This window comes from Perognathus longimembris, chromosome 10 (genome assembly GCF_023159225.1).
Source record: "Perognathus longimembris pacificus isolate PPM17 chromosome 10, ASM2315922v1, whole genome shotgun sequence".
Taxonomy (NCBI): domain Eukaryota; kingdom Metazoa; phylum Chordata; class Mammalia; order Rodentia; family Heteromyidae; genus Perognathus; species Perognathus longimembris.
The window spans coordinates 28,207,515-28,224,706 of record NC_063170.1 but is presented as its reverse complement, the minus strand read 5'-3'; the positions used below and the strand labels follow the sequence as shown (position 1 = coordinate 28,224,706).

The 17,192-nt window shown below is 37.0% G+C and overlaps 1 protein-coding gene across 7 annotated transcripts in view; it reads left to right on the top strand.

Annotated features, from left to right (window-relative positions):
• The window catches only part of Phkb (phosphorylase kinase regulatory subunit beta), a 204,216-nt gene extending 187,351 nt beyond the window's left edge, over window positions 1-16,865 (top strand). For all 7 annotated transcript variants that reach the window (XM_048355673.1, XM_048355671.1, XM_048355674.1 and 4 more), the window contains 5 exons: window positions 7,776-7,910; window positions 11,060-11,189; window positions 13,510-13,617; window positions 15,263-15,403; window positions 16,030-16,865. In XM_048355673.1, coding sequence (XP_048211630.1) covers window positions 7,776-7,910; window positions 11,060-11,189; window positions 13,510-13,617; window positions 15,263-15,403; window positions 16,030-16,167 — 652 coding nt within the window. In that variant the 3' untranslated portion in view covers window positions 16,168-16,865. The remainder of the gene's footprint in view (window positions 1-7,775; window positions 7,911-11,059; window positions 11,190-13,509; window positions 13,618-15,262; window positions 15,404-16,029) is intronic.
• Window positions 16,866-17,192: the final 327 nt, after the last annotated feature.

The window sequence follows — 17,192 nt, the reverse complement described above, 5'->3', positions numbered from 1 at the left end:
TATACCTTGGATTCTTGACTGCATTCTTCCCCTCTTCTTTTCAATTGTCTACCCTTTTCCCCTTATCCTCACCCAGTCTCTTTTGAGTACCCAGTTCCTGGTGTTTTATTTTACTGAACTTTGATTTTTGTGTTTCTGAGGAATTACACTATTTGAATTCTCCCTTGAGTCTACCATATTTCAGTCAATACATTTGTATGCACTTGCATACCACCCAATGTATTTACTTAGAAGGCTATAAGCTAAATTTACCTTCCACATATAAGGGAAAATATGTGTCCTTTATCTCTCTGGGCCTGATTTAACTTCACTTAATGTAAGACCTCAAGACTTGAGGTCAAGACTTGATAAGTGGGACTGCATCAACTTTTTTAAATTTCAAATAAAAGAATAAAGATTAGTATAATAAAGCTATGTATATCCATACTATCCCCCAGTTTCAACAGAATCATAATGACTTGTTTGTTTGGCAGTATCTACATACTTTTTAGTTTTCCCTTTTATTTTTCTGATGATAGAGACTAGATCTTGTCTTTCCCATCTGTGTCGTAGTCTATCTCACTGGAGATGCTCAATGAATATTCGACTGCTTAATATAAAGGATATACTCAGATTTAGGTGGTTTACCTGAAGCTAGTAAAAGGGAATTTAAGAAAAAGAAGATAACCTGTCTTTGTGTTCACTAGAAAGAATTAAAGCATGCTTAATTGAGACAAATATGCTTAGTTTGTGCCACATGATATTGGAATTAAGTATAACAGGAGATTCAAGTTATGTCTGTCAGGAAATGACCCACATTAAGAGGGTGTTGTTTATATGAAAGTCCAATCATATATAGAATATATCAAGGTGTAGCACTTGTCTCTGTTTACTTTCTAGGAGAGTGGAGCAGTTAATGACCCCAAAGTATTTTAGTACAGATTGGATCAGATTTTGGTGCCACCTGTTCTTGAAATGACAACATTCACTGGGTGGAATGAACATAAGAAATAAACTCATTTGCTTTTTTATTTTTATATTTTATTATTAAATAGTTGTACAAAGAGGTAACAATTCCATAAGTCAGATTATGAGCAGAATGCATTAATGTTACCCCTTCGATCATTCTCCTCTATTATTCCCTCTCTTATTCCTATCCTCAAGTTATGTGGTTCAGCTTTTACATTATGAACCTTGAATGTAATGACTGCATTTGTTTACCCTTCCTCTAGTACAACAGAAGTCCCTATGCACTGTGTATACTTCTTGATTTTTACCTTTGAGTTTTTTGTTTTGTTTTGGTGCTGGTGCTAGGGCTTAAACTCAGAGTCTCAGCTCAATCCCTGAGCTTTTGTGCTCAAGGCTAGCACTCTGACACTTGAGCCACAGCTTCACTCCCGGCTGTTTTGGTGCTTAATTGGAGATAAGAATATCATAGATTTTCCTACCTGGGCCAGCTTCAAACCACTATCCTTACATCTCAGCCTCTTGAGTAGCTAGGATTACAGGCATGAGCCACTGGTGCACAGTTCCTTGAGTCTTTTTTAGTCAGTTTCATCATCCATTGCTTTTGTTGCTTTTTAAAGCAGTAGCACCATGTTTTTGCTGGATTTTTTCTTTTCCAGGATTATTCCTGTCAATGCAATTTCTTTAACTTTACTGCTATCAGGCACTCCTGTGAACAAAATTAACCTGCTCAGAGGAATGGTATTCTAGTCTGATAATGATTTGATTTGCTGTCTTATTATTGATTTGTGTACCAGCTTTCATGTTGAAATAGATCAGGTTCTTGACAGGCCCATTACTGTAAAGACCTCCAATCAACTGCTTTCTGCTGCAGGTCTGTCAGTCAGGCTTCAGTAGCAGATAACCCAAAGATGTGTGTTATCAAGTCTTTTTCATCTCTAGTTTTCCTACTGCCAAGATATTTCTGTAAGCAATTATAATCTAGACATAGCCTGTCCTCTCATGCCCAGAACTTCACCTGTGGCTCAACTGTCACTGATCAGGCAAAGCCATTGGCATCAGAGTTACTAACTGTAGTATTGCTTTTTGAGTACTGAAGGAAAGAAGTGATGACAGCTCCAAGATCATTAGCATAGCTCTGATCGTCACTCAGAAATCTTTGCTATGGACATTTGCTAGACAGTGTCAATCAGAAGATATTTGCCTACCTCTGTTTTGCTGTGATTCAATCAGGGCAGGAGTGAGTCATTGTTGCCTCATCAGCTTGTCATCCCCTACAGAGTAGTGTGAATCAAGCAATATGATTCCTTCTTGCATTTTCTTATCACCTACTGTGTAGTACATTAGTCATCATCTGGGTTTTCACAACAAAATATCATAGGTAATGTGTCTTAAATAATAGAAAATTATTTTCTTGCCATCTTCAGGCTGGGAAGTCCAAGGTACCAGCTGACTGGGTTTCTTCCTGACTTAGAGGCAGCCACTTTTTCACTGTATTCTTATGTGGTAGAGAGAGAACTCTGTCACCCATGTCTCTTCTTATGATCATTCATCCCATAATTAAGTCTCCACCATAATCTCATCCAATTACATCCCAAAGACCATTACTTAGAAGCTAGAGCTTCAACACAGGATTGGGTAGGGATATATAATCCAGTTCATAACATATGGCTTAGTAACATGTTTGCATTAGCAGCAATGAGCAGGTCCTACTCACTATCTTGAAATAATATCAAAACAATAGTTAAAATTTGTTTCCTTCTAAGAATCAGTGCTATTATTTATGGAATTAAAAAATATTAGCCATTTGATTTATGAGTGGTATCATATTTTATGCACTTTATTTCATATTCCACTCTTTGAATGGCACATATTATAAAGAAAAAGTCTTTTTTAAATGCTGATACATACAACATTATCCTTCCTAAATATACCACAAGAGAGTTTCAGAAAATAAATTCATTCTTGTGATTCTACTAAAATAGTTGTCTGCCTCTTTGCACATATCTGCAGTCCTGAGGAAATTATCGCCCTGGAGTCCAGCCTTGATATGTGTGAAGGTTGATTTGGTCAGTGGTATGGATCTGCCACTGTCTTATCTGCTTATTGGCAAGGAAAGCATGTGTCTGGTTCTTTTCAACAGGCTGAATTTATAAAGATCCTGGCCCAAGGATCACTGTCGTTTTTTGACCTTCCATGTCGCTTCTCTCTCTTCTTCCACATTTTTTTTTGCATTTAAGTGCTTTTATTCTGTTACTGTCAAACCAACTTGGTGACCCTGTCAGTGGGAATGAGAAAGAGAAGTCAGATTTTTGCCTTTGCCTTGTTTTATTAGTAGTTCTTAAATAGGTAACATAATTTTTATTTTCTTAACTGTATTACTCTGTCATTTCCTTTTTCCATTTCTTGCCACAGCTATTTTAGTAGCTTATGTGTAGTGTTTTGCTCCTTTTAGTCTTTCAAAAAAAAATTCCAAGGTATAAACTGAATAATTTGGTCATTATTTTAGAATAAGTGGGTATGTTTTAATTAACATGACAAATGCTCACTTGTGCTCAGTAAGTGAAAAAGTTACCTTTTTTCATTGCTGATTGATTATTATGAAGTTTGAGTATAATGGTTCACAGAACTACTGAGATTTTATAAATAGAAGGGAGAAGCCCAAGGGAAGTTTTTAGGCCTCTGATTATCTTTTTGTATATACAGTACTAAGAAATATTTAAAGATAGCCTGTTTTTTAATTAAAATTTTTTTGCTAGTACTGGGCCTTGAACTATATTGTTTCCAAGCTTCTTTTTGCTCAAGGCTATCCTCAGATCTCAGCCTTCTAAGTAGCTAGGATTACAGGCGAGCCTACATTTAGTTTTAACATCTCAAATTATTGGAAATTTTTCAAAACAAAAAATAATGTTACTTAACTCAGTGTTTTACTTTAAAAACTCTATGACTTGAATTAAAAATTTATAATACAGCCAGGTGCCAGTGGTTTAGGCCTATAATCCTAGCTATTCAGGAGGCTGAGAGCTGAGGATTATAGTTTGAAGCCAGCCTGGGTAGGAAAGTTCGTGATACTCTTGTCTCCAATTAGATACCCAAAAAAGCTGGAAATGGAGCTGTGGCTCAAGTATTAGAACACTAACCTTGAGCAAGAAAGCTCTGGGACAGTGCTCAGGCCCTAAGTTCAAGCTGCAGGGACAGCACATACCACATGCACACATATGCATGCATGCATGTGTGCACACACGTCCCTGGAACTTGAGTTTCAGAAGTCAAATAATGGGAGTTAGCTAATTGTTTTGTGACCTTAAACTCTCCAAAGCCTTTTACATGCATTGTGTTCTTTGTTCCTCAAAATAATTTTATAAAGTAAGTTAAATGGGTAAATACTACTTCTATCTGAAAACCAATTTGCCACTGGGGCACAGTTGGTGGCAGAATTTATATTTAAGCCTATTACTGTTTTGGCTTAAACAATGTGTAACAGCAGAATTATTTGATAAATTCCCATATACCTACTTTTACATGGTATAAGCTGGTGATTTACCTTTTATTTATCTTGTTAATGTTGTTATAGGACATAATAAGACAAGTCCTACACAGTTGCAACTTTACCTCTTAATGTTTTAGTGAATGTATGTGATTGTGTGTTTGTGTATGTGTGTTTGTGTGTATGTGTGTTTAATAGGGATATTTTGAGTTTTAGTTATTTTGTTTTTTCAACTGGGTCCAAACTGACCTCAAGCTCTTGTCTCTACCTTCTAAGTGCTAGGACTACGGGCATGCACCCCCATGGTCAGCTAGGATACTTTCTTAAATGATCACAATACTATTATCATACCCAATTACATTAACAATAATTCCTTAATATCACCAGACACTCAATTCATATTCTAATTTTTTCTGATTGTCCCCAAAATGGCAACTTATTTTTTAATCAATATCTTTTAAAACAAAGCCCATGCATGACATTAGTGGTTATATTTCTGGAACCCAAGTTTTAGTCTAGAAAGTAAAACATCTCCACATTTAAGTTTAAATAGAAAAAGAAATAAAATATATAAAATAATACATAAAAGAGAACAACTCTTCATGTCTCAACTACAAATTAAAGATCAAAATTTGTACTTAAAGAAGTTCTTCTTAACTGGAAGCTGCTTCTAAGCTCATCTACCTATTCTGTTGGCTCCCACTCAAAATGAAATGAGCAGCTCTTTGTGGTTGGTTTTGAGTAGCAAGGTAATATGACCTGACCATGTTAGAGGCATCATTCCTGCCGATGTGTTGAGAACAGGCCAGAGGACAATGGGGAAGTAGAACTAGGTAGGAGGCTACTGCCACAGTCTTGGACTAGCGGCTCTTTTGTTCCATAGCCACACTTACACTTGATTCTCCCAAAGAGTATTCCATAACACACACAGAGGAGGGGAGGTGGGGGGAGAAAGAGAGAGAGAGAGAGCGCACACATGTGGCAGTACAGGAACTAAGGCTTGCCTAGGCAAAAGTATTATAACTGGGGAAGGGAGAGGGAATACCAAAATTGAGAGACAAAGAACAAAAAGACAAACCATTCAAAAAGCAACACTTACAAAACCATTTGGTGTAACCCAACTGCACAACTCTTGGTAGGAGAGGGGAAGGGGGGGGGGGATGAGGGAGGCGGTAACAAGTAGAACAAGAAATGTACTAACTGCCTTTCATATGAATCTGCCAACCCCTCTGTATCAGTTTGATAATAAAGAGGGGGGAAAAAGCAATAGGATCTGGGCAAAGTGGCTCACACTTATAATCCTGGATACTTGGGAAGTGGAGATCGGGAGACCAGTTTGAGACCAGCCTGGACAAAACGTTCCCAAGATGCTCTCTTAACCCAGGCACAGTGGCAGCCTCAGAAGCAGAGTCTCTGAGACTCTAAAATCACCAGAAAACCATAAGTGGTTCTGTCTCAAAGTGGTAGAGCTCTAGCCTTGATCAAAAAAGCTCAGGAACAGCAACAAGACCCTGAGTTAAGCTCTACAACCAACCCCCCCAAAAAATGGGGGGCGGGGGAGGGGGAGAGGGGAGAGAAGAGGCTGTTTTTAAGCCACTTGACCTGGCAAAGATATTACCATTGGTTCTTAGAATATTGTTTCCATTCAATGATTGATTTTTTTTTTTTAAAAAAAAGCTGATTGAACATGGAGAAATGACATATCCTACAGTATTTTAAATTTCTGGTCATTGTTAAAACTTCTTTTTATATGTTCTTCACATTACATTTGTCATAAAATGAAAAAAAAAGTTCTCATTGGAACTCTTCTTTCAGTAAAACAGTCACAGAAAAGCTTTAACTTTAACATCAAAGTATTCAAAGTAACTATGTTCCTCCCACCCTTGTACTAGTAAAACATTTTGGTTAAATACAATCACTGACACTGAGGTTAGCAAGTAAAGAAATCCTAATTCTTGCCAATAACATAGACTTAGTCCAGCTTTTTCTTTTTCAGGCAATAGTGTAAGACTATCGGAAAAACAAACTAAAGCAAAAGGATTTGAGGAATGACTCAAAGAGTAAAGTCATTCTAGCAAATGCAAGGCTTTGAATTCAATCCTAGTACTACAAAAATGTAAACGATCAACTTATAGAGTTTATTTTTTAAAGTTCCTTTTTCAAAATTATCTTCAAATAGTTGTACAAAGGAGTTGCCTTTCAACAAAGCAGCTTAGAAATACATTTTGATCAGTGTCACCTCTTTCAACATTCTTACATGTCCTTCCCAACCCGGCCCCTCCCTCACTTTTCTTTTGCAATAGGATATTAAATTCATCCAGTGGGGATACATCACTGTTGTTTTGAAAACCAGTCTTGGCAAAAAGAAGGACTTCAATTTGTTTAATATCTATTCCTTTTTTTTTTTTTAACTATTGGGCTTCCTGTGGATTGTCTTTCACGGAAGTGGGTCAAGAGAGAGATGCTGTGTCTGGGTGCAGCCACTTTACCTCCTCACTGCTATAACCAGGCGTTTGCTCCTGTGCACTGGTGTGCAGCCCCGACCTTCATGGGACAGGCAATGTGGGTGAAGGAAGACACATTCTTTTAAGATGCAGTGTTATTAGTGTTCACCAGAGGACTTAAGGCTAAAACATTGCCAAAGAGAGTAATTCCCTGACTTTTCCTAGTAGTGTACATACTGCTGATTACCTAAAGCACAATGTTATTTCCAAAGTTTCTATGATTTTCATCACTAGTCCTTTCCTCAGAATATAGTACATAAAAGAAATGAGATGAAACTGCAGAAATACTTTTTTAAAGTTTCTCAAATTAAAAAAATTGCTTATACATAAAATAATTAAATATTTGGCTATCCCAAAATCCATTGGTTAAAGTACATTTCTTAATACACACTGTAATTAAATTACAACTAATCACATATTTTCATTTTGGATAGAAACATTTCTATATCCCCTGCCACCCCAAAGGATGACTTGCAAAATAAAAGAAATGAGTACTTTTAAATGTTCATTATATTTATATAATAGCACAGCCCCACTGTCCATGTCCCATTTGTTTTTGCATGTTTTTGGTGTTAAGAAATTATTCTATGGAAATTACTTTCATACTGTTTATGGTAGTCTCACTTGATAAGATCTTAGGACTTAACTATTTTCATGTCTTACATCGTAACTACTTATGATGACCAGGTCTCATTTTTAATAAGAGTCTGGTTTTGTCAAACAATCATGAAAGTGATTATATCAGTGGCTCAGGAAATTGATGGATCAGTGTTGTTAAGGGCATTTTTGAGAAAGCACAAGATGACTTATTTCCAGAATTATCGATTCATTTGCTTCAGGTGGATCATCCATGCTATGGAGTATGAGCTGCAAATCCGGGGTGGAGACAAGCCAGCCGTAGACTTATATCAGCTGTCACCCAGTGAAGTGAAGCAACTTCTGCTGGATATTCTCCAGCCTCAACAGAATAGAAGGTAATTACACCTTTTATTACAGACACATCATGATTTTTAACTTACTATGCATATATGAAACTAATAAGACACTAATAAGAGTTAAAATTCAGCCAGGCTTGGCACCAGCAGCTCACTTCTTTCCTTGCTACTCAGAAGGCTGAGATCTGAGGATCATAGTTCAAAGCCCACCTGGATAGGAAAGTCTATGAGACTATTATCTCCAATAAACCACCAAAAAAGCTGTAAGTGGCTCTGTGGCTCATATGGTAGAGCAGTAGCCTTGAGCAAAAAAGCTCATGTACAGCACCCGAGCCCTGAGTTCAAGCCCCAGGACCAGCACAAAAAGGAAAAAAAAAAAGAAAAGAAAAGTAAAGCAAGCATAGTATCAGAGGGAATCTTACCGGACAGTATAAACAGAGAAAATAACTTACCTATCTAAATTTATAGTTTTGTGTTGCTTAAAATTTTATACATTTTCAGACATAGCTTATAAATCTTTCTTATTTTTATTATTTTGTACAATATGTAACAGTTCTTACCACTTGGGTCAATTTCCTTTCTGAAACTTTATAACTTCTTCTCCCAAAATTTTGCCAGAAAGAATTATTTAAATAAGTTGCCTGTGATTCTCTTTCCCTGTGTAGATTGTCATCTTCAAGGATAAACCCTTTATAAACTTAACTTGTGCTTACCTTGAAATAAGAGCAAAACAAATAGTTGTGGATTACCTTGATTTTAATATTTATTTTTAATTCCAGAATGAGCATTGTTACAATATTTAAGCAAGTATGTAATGAGCACCTCTGTACCTGTCATTTTCCAAAGCTAGAAAATACTTAGAAATTCTACCTGGACTTTCTACTAAAGCTATCTACAAAAGTAAATTTGAACAAATGGAAAAGTATTCTTGTTCTTAGAATAGCTAACATTATAAAGCTCTCAGTTGTAAATGTAATGTGATTCTAATAACTATTTAGTATATAATTAAGGTGGCATCTTGGGCTTCTTAAGTAAATAGTATTTGGACAATTGGGTATCTATTGGCAAAAAGACAAAAGGACATACTATATACCACTACGAGAATGAACTCTATGTAGATTAGAGATCTATATGTCAAAATGGAAGTATACAAGTACTAAAAGACATTGGTAAACTTCTTTTTAATCTTAGTATGGAAAAGGCCCTTCAACTAGGACTCAAACCAAGGACAAGGAAAGAAATAATAAAATCATATAAGAATTGAAACCAAGCATAAGACCCTGAGTTCAAAACCCTGGTATCACCAAAAAGAGAAGTTTGGGGAGGGGTGTGTGTTTGTTTTGGTGCTAGTACTAAGGGCTTGAACTCCCTCTCATAAGGCTTTGTATTCTTACTTGTCTTTTCTGCTCAAGGTTGGTGAATTACCACTTGAGGTACACCTCCACTTGCAACCTTTTGCTGGTTACTTAAAGATAAGAGGGTCATGAACTTTTCTGCCTTGGCTGGCTTTGAACAATGGTCCCCTTAGCTCAGCCTCCTGAGTAGCTAGGATTTGGATATATAAACCACCAAACTTTTAAAGGAAGTTTAAAATAACTGATATCAATCTGATATATTTTTTCAGATATTTCATACACACATACTTTATACACATACAACAACAGAAATATTATTGTTCTTTTATTAAAAAAAAAAAGTGGGTAGGGGAGGGGGGAAATGAGGAAGGAGGTAACAAACAGTACAAGAAATGTACCCAAGGCCTAACATATGAAACTGTAACCTCTCTGTACATCACTTTGACAATAAATAAGAAAAAAGTGGGTAATATATTTGCAGCTTATTTGTAGTTAATTTATTTTTTATTTATAAATGCTAGTACATAAAATTTTACTTTGTGGGGCTGGGAATATGGCCTAGTGGCAAGAGTGCTTGCCTCCCATAACGAAGCCCTAGGTGTTCGATTCCCCAGCACTACATATATAAAAAATGGCCACAAGTGGCGCTGTGGCTCAAGTGGCAGAGGGCTAGCCTTGAGCAAAAAAAAAGCCAGGGACATTGCTCAGGCCCTGAGTTCAAGGCCCAGGACTGGCAAAAAAAAACCATGCAAAATACACTTTACTTTGTACCTCATAATGACTCCACAGCATTTTATAATACTTACATATTAATTTTCTAAGAACATACTATGTCATGTATTCTTTAGAAATTTACATAGATTTTGCACCTTTCAAACTTTGTTATCAATGGTGTGTTACATCTTTTTTAAGATTTAATACTTAATCCATTAAGAGATGTAGATATCACTGTGTTCTGTATTACAACATTTAACATTTTGTATCTGAGCTGTGCACAGTGACTGAGACCTATAATTGTAACTACTTGGGTTATCCCAGCTGTTATCCCAGCTACAGGGTGGGAGCACACAATGGCTGAGCAAGGCCTGTCACCCCCAGTGGGGATGAAGCACAAGTAGGAGGACCACAGCTCAAGCCAGCCCATGCGTCAAAAATAATCCTACCAAAAGTGTTGAGTGAGAAGCTCAAGTGGTAGAGCACCTTCCTCGAAAGTGTAAGGCCCTGAGCTCACTGAGTACTCCAATATAAAAAAATTAAGAAGATTCTGTGTCTGGTTTCTCAACACCAAGTGTTTAATCAGATTTAAATAGCAAACTTATAAGGCTTAAAATTGAATGATTTTATGATATTGCTTTTTTGAGCATTCTTTTACTGATCAAATGTTTATTGAGCAATCTTTTCAGAAGGATATATAGGGATGGTCAAGCATATGGCTCCCATGCCTTTATAGAGCGTATGTTTTGTTACATATGAGAAACACACAAGTTGTGAGATTTGGTTGCTCCCGTGGTTATTTTTCCCTGTGTTTTTAAAATAACTGTTTTGTGTAGTAGAAAAGTATTTGATCATGTAGTGAGCCACTCACAGCTTATTAGAGAATAATGTTTTGCCTACTTGATTTTTTAAAATCTTGCAAGTTTCCTCTTCTCCTGCAAGCTCTGTTTTCACTATGAAATATTTACTAACCTCTGTAACACATGGAAGATATGCATCAGTGATGGATTTGGACTTTTATTGCTCTCCCTATTGAAATAGTTCTGCCATACTGAAAGCTCTGCTTTCTGCCAGAACAAGCTTTTTTTTCAATGCTGAGACATTTTTCTTTGTCTACAGATGTTGGCTAAACAGGCGTCAGATTGATGGGTCTTTGAATAGAACTCCCCCTGAGTTCTATGACCGAGTGTGGCAGATCCTAGAGCGCACACCCAATGGTATCATCGTGGCCGGGAAGCATTTGCCACAGGTAAACCTCATTGTTGATAATAGGAAAAGAGACCTAAAAGTGTAGAGAATTCTTTCCCTTTCTGTGCTACAGATAACTTCTCTGCTTTTCAGTGTTCTAAGAGTATTCAAAGAAGGTACATCCACTCCACATCTGAAGGGATAAAATACTACAACATAAGTATAAATCAGCTTGGCTGAATATATTTTTCCCCAATCTGAGTTATTTTATTTTTCTCTTTCAGCATATAAGTCCCTCCTCCTCCTCCTCCTCCTCCTCCTCCTCCTCCTCCTCCTCCTCCTCCTCCTCCTCCTCCTCCTCCTCCTCCTCCTCCTCCTCCTCCTCCTCCCCCCCTCCTCCCCCTCCTCCCCCTCCTCCCCCTCCTCCCCCTCCTCCTCCCCCTCCTCCCCCTCCTCCCCCTCCTCCCCCTCCTCCCCCTCCCCCTCCCCCTCCTCCTCCTCCTCCTCCTCCTCCCCCTCCCCCTCCTCCCTCTCTTCCCCCCTCCTCCTCCTCCTCCTTTCTCTCTCTCTGTCTGTCTGTTTCTCTCTCTCTCTCTCTCTCTCACACACACACACACATACACATACACACTTATGTATTTTTGGTGATGTCCCAGCACTAGGAGACTACACAGTCATAACACATGCATTGAAAAGACAAAAACAGATTGGGCCTTAGAATCAAAATGGCCTGGTAATGCAGATAAGGAAATCACTACTTAGGAATTGCACTTAAATTACCAAATGAATAAATGCCCTCTCCTTCAGATAGTTTCCCAAGTTGCATAAACTGATGACTTGTGATTACTGCTCTGGAGCAACCCTGCCTCCTGAGAGCAGAGAGCTGCTGCTCTTGGTCTCCTGTTGCTTCTGCTGGGCCTCATCTGTGCATATCTGGGCAGTGCACTGTTGCAGCCTGTCATTAGCACCTGTCTGAATGTCCACTAATACCTACCAGGTTTCATTTGATTCTGTGACAGTCTCAGCCACTTTCGTTTACTGTCTTGTTTTGCTAGCAGTGATGACAATAAGTGTGTGTTATGCTTCTTATGCTCCAGGAGCTTTTTAAGTACTCAGTCATCTTAATTGTAAAAGTTGTGCCCTGCTATTCTCATTTGATCTATCAAGTAGTTGGCCCAGGATGTGGTCCCGGGCAGTCTGGCTCTGAGTCTTCTCTCTTAATTTCTCTGCCTTAAAATCTTTCAGAGAAGTGTCTCATCTATAGCTAGTCGTAATTGCATTGTAACTATATACCCTTTAAAGTGATATATTGGAAGAAAAGTAATGAGAAATCATGAATTTTCCTTTTACTTCTGAAACCTCACTAATCCAGTTGTTAGATATTTAAACAATCATAGTAACTGCTTTGGTAAGCAGATTTCATTTTTCCCAACTTGAATACTACTTGTAAATATTAACAGTATGTTGGATAGTACTGACTGTTGAACACAGTAGCTGTATTTAGCACAGGTCTAAGGAATTGTTAACTACTGCTGAGCAGCTTTGCTCTCAGTTGATCACAAGATAACAATCAAGGGGAATTCTTACTCCCTTCTGAATAGCAAATGCCTAAGTATTATTACAGAGCTGTAGCTAAGTTCTCTACAAACCATTGAGATAAAAGCAAATTTGTGTGTAATATCGTCTCTCCATGTCTGGGAATGATTCTAGTGACCCCATCTATTTTCTACCTTGCAAAGCTAACATTTAGATCTTTCCTTTTCATTTGAGAGTAACTCACCATGCCCAGATTCAAATTTAAATTCATTTTCTGCTTTCACGTGGTTTGTAAAAAGTGTATGAAAGACTGTATAAATACTTGTTTTAAACGAGACAAAGATTAGACAAAATTATTTTAGTCTTGTTTCTTTTTTCTCTTTCCTTGTCACTTCTGCTTATAATAATGTTTTGACTTATTTGTTTGCACTTTTGCTGTAAGTTTAGAAAGGCCCTGCTACATAAATGATGTAAGTTTAATAGCAAGTGACTTACATGCTGTCTGACAGCAAGCTTAACTTCCTGTGTTCAGAAAGCTATTAATTACCTTTCTTTGACTGTTCGCTTTATGTGCTGAAACGGCTTTCTAATGTAGGCCTTTTCCCCTAAAAACATTGGTATGCGGAAGATAACTATTAAAAATGTGAGGTTTATCACAATCATCAGATGGTTGGCGTCAGTACTTTGACATGAATAAAATCCAGTCATGGAGCTAGAAGGTTTTATAGCTCAAAGGTTTTATAGAAGCTGAAAGAGATGATTGATTAGAAAATGGCATTCCCTTATTAAATGAGAAGTATAGTTTAACATTCAACGTGTTAATGTTGGTGGTATATTTTTTTCAGCAACCAACCCTGTCAGATATGACCATGTATGAGATGAATTTTTCTCTCCTTGTTGAAGACATGTTGGGAAATATTGACCAGCCAAAGTACAGACAGATAGTCGTGGAGGTTTGTATTAAAAGACATGCATGGCTGAAGATGCGCTTTCTATCTTTTGACTGAAAACTGGTACAGGAAAAATGCTCAGGGAACCAAGAATAATGTCCCTCACCAGACTGTAAACTCTCCTAATGTAGTCTCCAAGGAGACAGCATCCTTCACTCAAGTCAAGACACATGTAAAAGTCAAACATCCTAAATTCCTTCCATATGGAAGAACTAATAGCCTAGCCTTTCAACAGCATACCATAATAGAGAAAGGGATCATTTTATTTATGGCCTTTTTTTCTGTTTACAAAAATAATACGTTATTATTGTAGAAAGTCTTAACAGTTGGGAAAATTATAGAAAACAAAAGTTTCCCTTACACCCAATAGTACTGTTAACTTTTTTAAAGACAGCTTTCCTAGCATCTATCTGTGAAGAAAAGACATTACAGGCATTGTGTCATCATGGCTTTCAGTAAAGTGCTAATAAACACAAGTACACACAAGTGCACACATGCCCTCTGTCACTGTAAAACATTCTGTCAGATACAATGAAGCCCCAGTCTCATTGCATCTCATTCCTGGGAATGTTTCCATTAGACTCTGTGTTTCCTGAATAATCTACCACTGATACTGCCTGCTGATGCTGATTAGTTATCTAGGGTAAACAGTGGACATAGAGGTTGTTATTGTGGACCAAACTGGCCCTTTGCAGTAAAAAAAAATAAAAATAAAAAAAATCCCATTACAACTGCAACAACAGTTCATCTTCTGGCTGAAGCCTGCCACGTGGGTCTCCTACATGTAACCCCTTCATTTTACTGAAAGTTGTTCTTTTGTTTTTTTCAAGTCCTGTTTTGGACAAACCTAGATAAAAATCATAAGATTCCAAAATTGAGTACTTAAAGGTTAATTGCTAATTGTTCACTGTGCAAATGAAAGACAAACATCATCTCAGCTTTTCCCATATGTTGCATGTTTAGACACAGTCTTCACATGTAAGAATTTGTCATCTACAGTGAATATTACTTCTGGTGATAAATATATAGAAAGGCCAAAAAATAGGTTGATGCCTTAAACCAAAGTAGTTTATACAGACTAAATAGTACTTATATCATAAGAAAGTCAGAGTTAAAACACATATAGCCATTCTCTAAGTAAACATGCATGGTTGTACTCATTTTGAGGTGCTTAGCTCTAAGTCACTTAATCATGACAAGAGTTCCAAAGTCTCCCTTAAGTCTACCTCCCTGCTTTAGCTTTGTTTCCTGCCACCTCTTCTTTGGCAGCCTGCCTAAGTGGACACTGTATTTGGTGGCTTTCCAAACAGGATTGATGCCCAAAGGTCCAAAAATTTCAGAGACTTTTGAAGAGAACATCATGTACTATGTGCAGAGTTAGGAAAGTCATTTTATGTTATTAGCCTTACTTGTCACTAAAGATTGTATATAGTTATGGGGATGCACAAACAAACAAGCATTTTCCAAAGATACCTTATGCTAGTAATTTTCAAAGTGAAGAAAATTCCCATCTATTGAGGCTCCTTAAGCCTCTGGTATAATACAGAAGACACCATGAAATACCAGGGCCATCCATCTGTCAGATTAAAGATGGAAAGCATGTCTAGACTGTGTCACATAATGGGCTTTCGATGTCTGTCTCTTCTAGTTACTAATGGTTGTGTCCATTGTACTGGAAAGAAACCCTGAACTAGAATTTCAAGACAAAGTAGATCTAGACAACCTAGTGAAAGAAGCATTTCATGAATTCCAAAAAGATGAGAGTCAACTGAAAGAAATTGAAAAACAAGTAAGTCATGCAGACAGCTTTTTGTAGAATTTTTTCATAATCTCAAATCTTCGAAATATCCCTAATCTCTTATTTAACTTAAAAAACAAGCTAACAAAATGTAAAATAGAGTATTGAGAGGCACTCTGACTTACTTGAGAAATTAATGCTATTTCTTAGTTACTAATCAGCTCAGTTATACAGTTGGTAACAAAAATCTAGGAAGGGATAAATTTTCTTTATATAGTTGGCAATTAAATGTGTTTTTTCAGAGAGGTGCCATTGGTTCCAGAATGCTATAAAAGTTAAATTCTGAGGAAGATAGAAATGCAAAGCAGGCTACGTGCTGCCCAATAGAATCCCTTCTAGGCTCTCTGTTTAATATTTTATGCTCATCTGTGAAAAAGGCTCCCTAAGTAAATAAAAATTACCAGCAAAGAGAAGCATACTGAAATGTCTGCTTTATATGTTCATAATATGCCTCAGGAAAATGAAATGAAAGCTTAGGAAACTGATACTTTCCATGAGGAAATCTTTCTGTGAATTTACTCCCCATCCTTTCTCCCCCCCTCCCCCAGGCTGATATTGATTCTACCTGTCAACTTTACACACAAAACAAATGACTTGCTTATTGTTTTCCTCTGTAGGATGACATGACTTCCTTTTACAACACTCCCCCTCTGGGAAAAAGGGGAACATGCAGTTATTTGACCAAGGTGGTGATGAATCTGCTGCTGGAAGGAGAAGTCAAAGCTAGCAACGAGGACTCCTGTCTGGTTAGCTAGCGAGGATGAATAAGACTATTGGGACAGCTATTCTAGAAGTGTGTTTGATCTTGTACCGATGCTTAATCAAGATAGCCATTAATATATGAACGGATCATGCTAGTAAGGAGATTTTGTAACACCCTAGGCAGAGATATTAGAACAGTTCATGCCATTGCCAATGTAATGGTCAAATGAGAACAAAGTTTTCATGACTATGCCAACTGTACTGAAAAGCTTCACTGAACAATAGAAATAGTTTATGAATTGATAATTCACACTACTGCATGTTTTATGGGTAAGTAACTCATCAAAATGAATCTGATCTTTATACTGAATTCTTAACTTCCTGCTATTAAAATGGACTCACAAACTAGTAAAAGGTATCCAGGAATAGCAAACATTTTTAAGTGGTATTGTGCTAGGAAAAGATGCTAATATACATCATACAAGGAAAATTAGCCAGCTGATACTTGATTTTCAGAAACTGCATTATTGATAATATTTTAGTATATGGAGCTATTATATAATGTTTACTTTGTAAACATGATTTGTATTTGTGCTAAGTGTAGGATTTGACTAAAATATTATGTAATCTGTACCTTACCTAACATTTTCTTTGAAGTGCTAAAAACACACAAGATTGCTGAGAAATATATTACATTTAGAGCTGCTAACATTGTAAAAGCAAAATAAAGTCATGAGATTTTATTTCTGAATTAATGAATGCATTGGGACACATTCTTTGTTCAGGTTCCCCATGACTGCGTTTAGTACTCCTGAATATTTTCATTTAATGGACTTGGGCGCAGAATGAAGGGGAATCTCTGGTACCTACCATCACACATATTTTACTATCAAATTACCTAAGCAAATGTTAATACAAATAGGAAATAGCTTAAATATGTAAATTTTATGGATGTATCCCTAAATGTTACAGTGCAGTATATTAGTTTAAGCCCAGTCCCAATCACTTTCCTGGCCAGTCTTAGGGAGTTTCATCTGAGAAATCAGGTTTGTCACATAAAGTACACAGCTCATTTGAG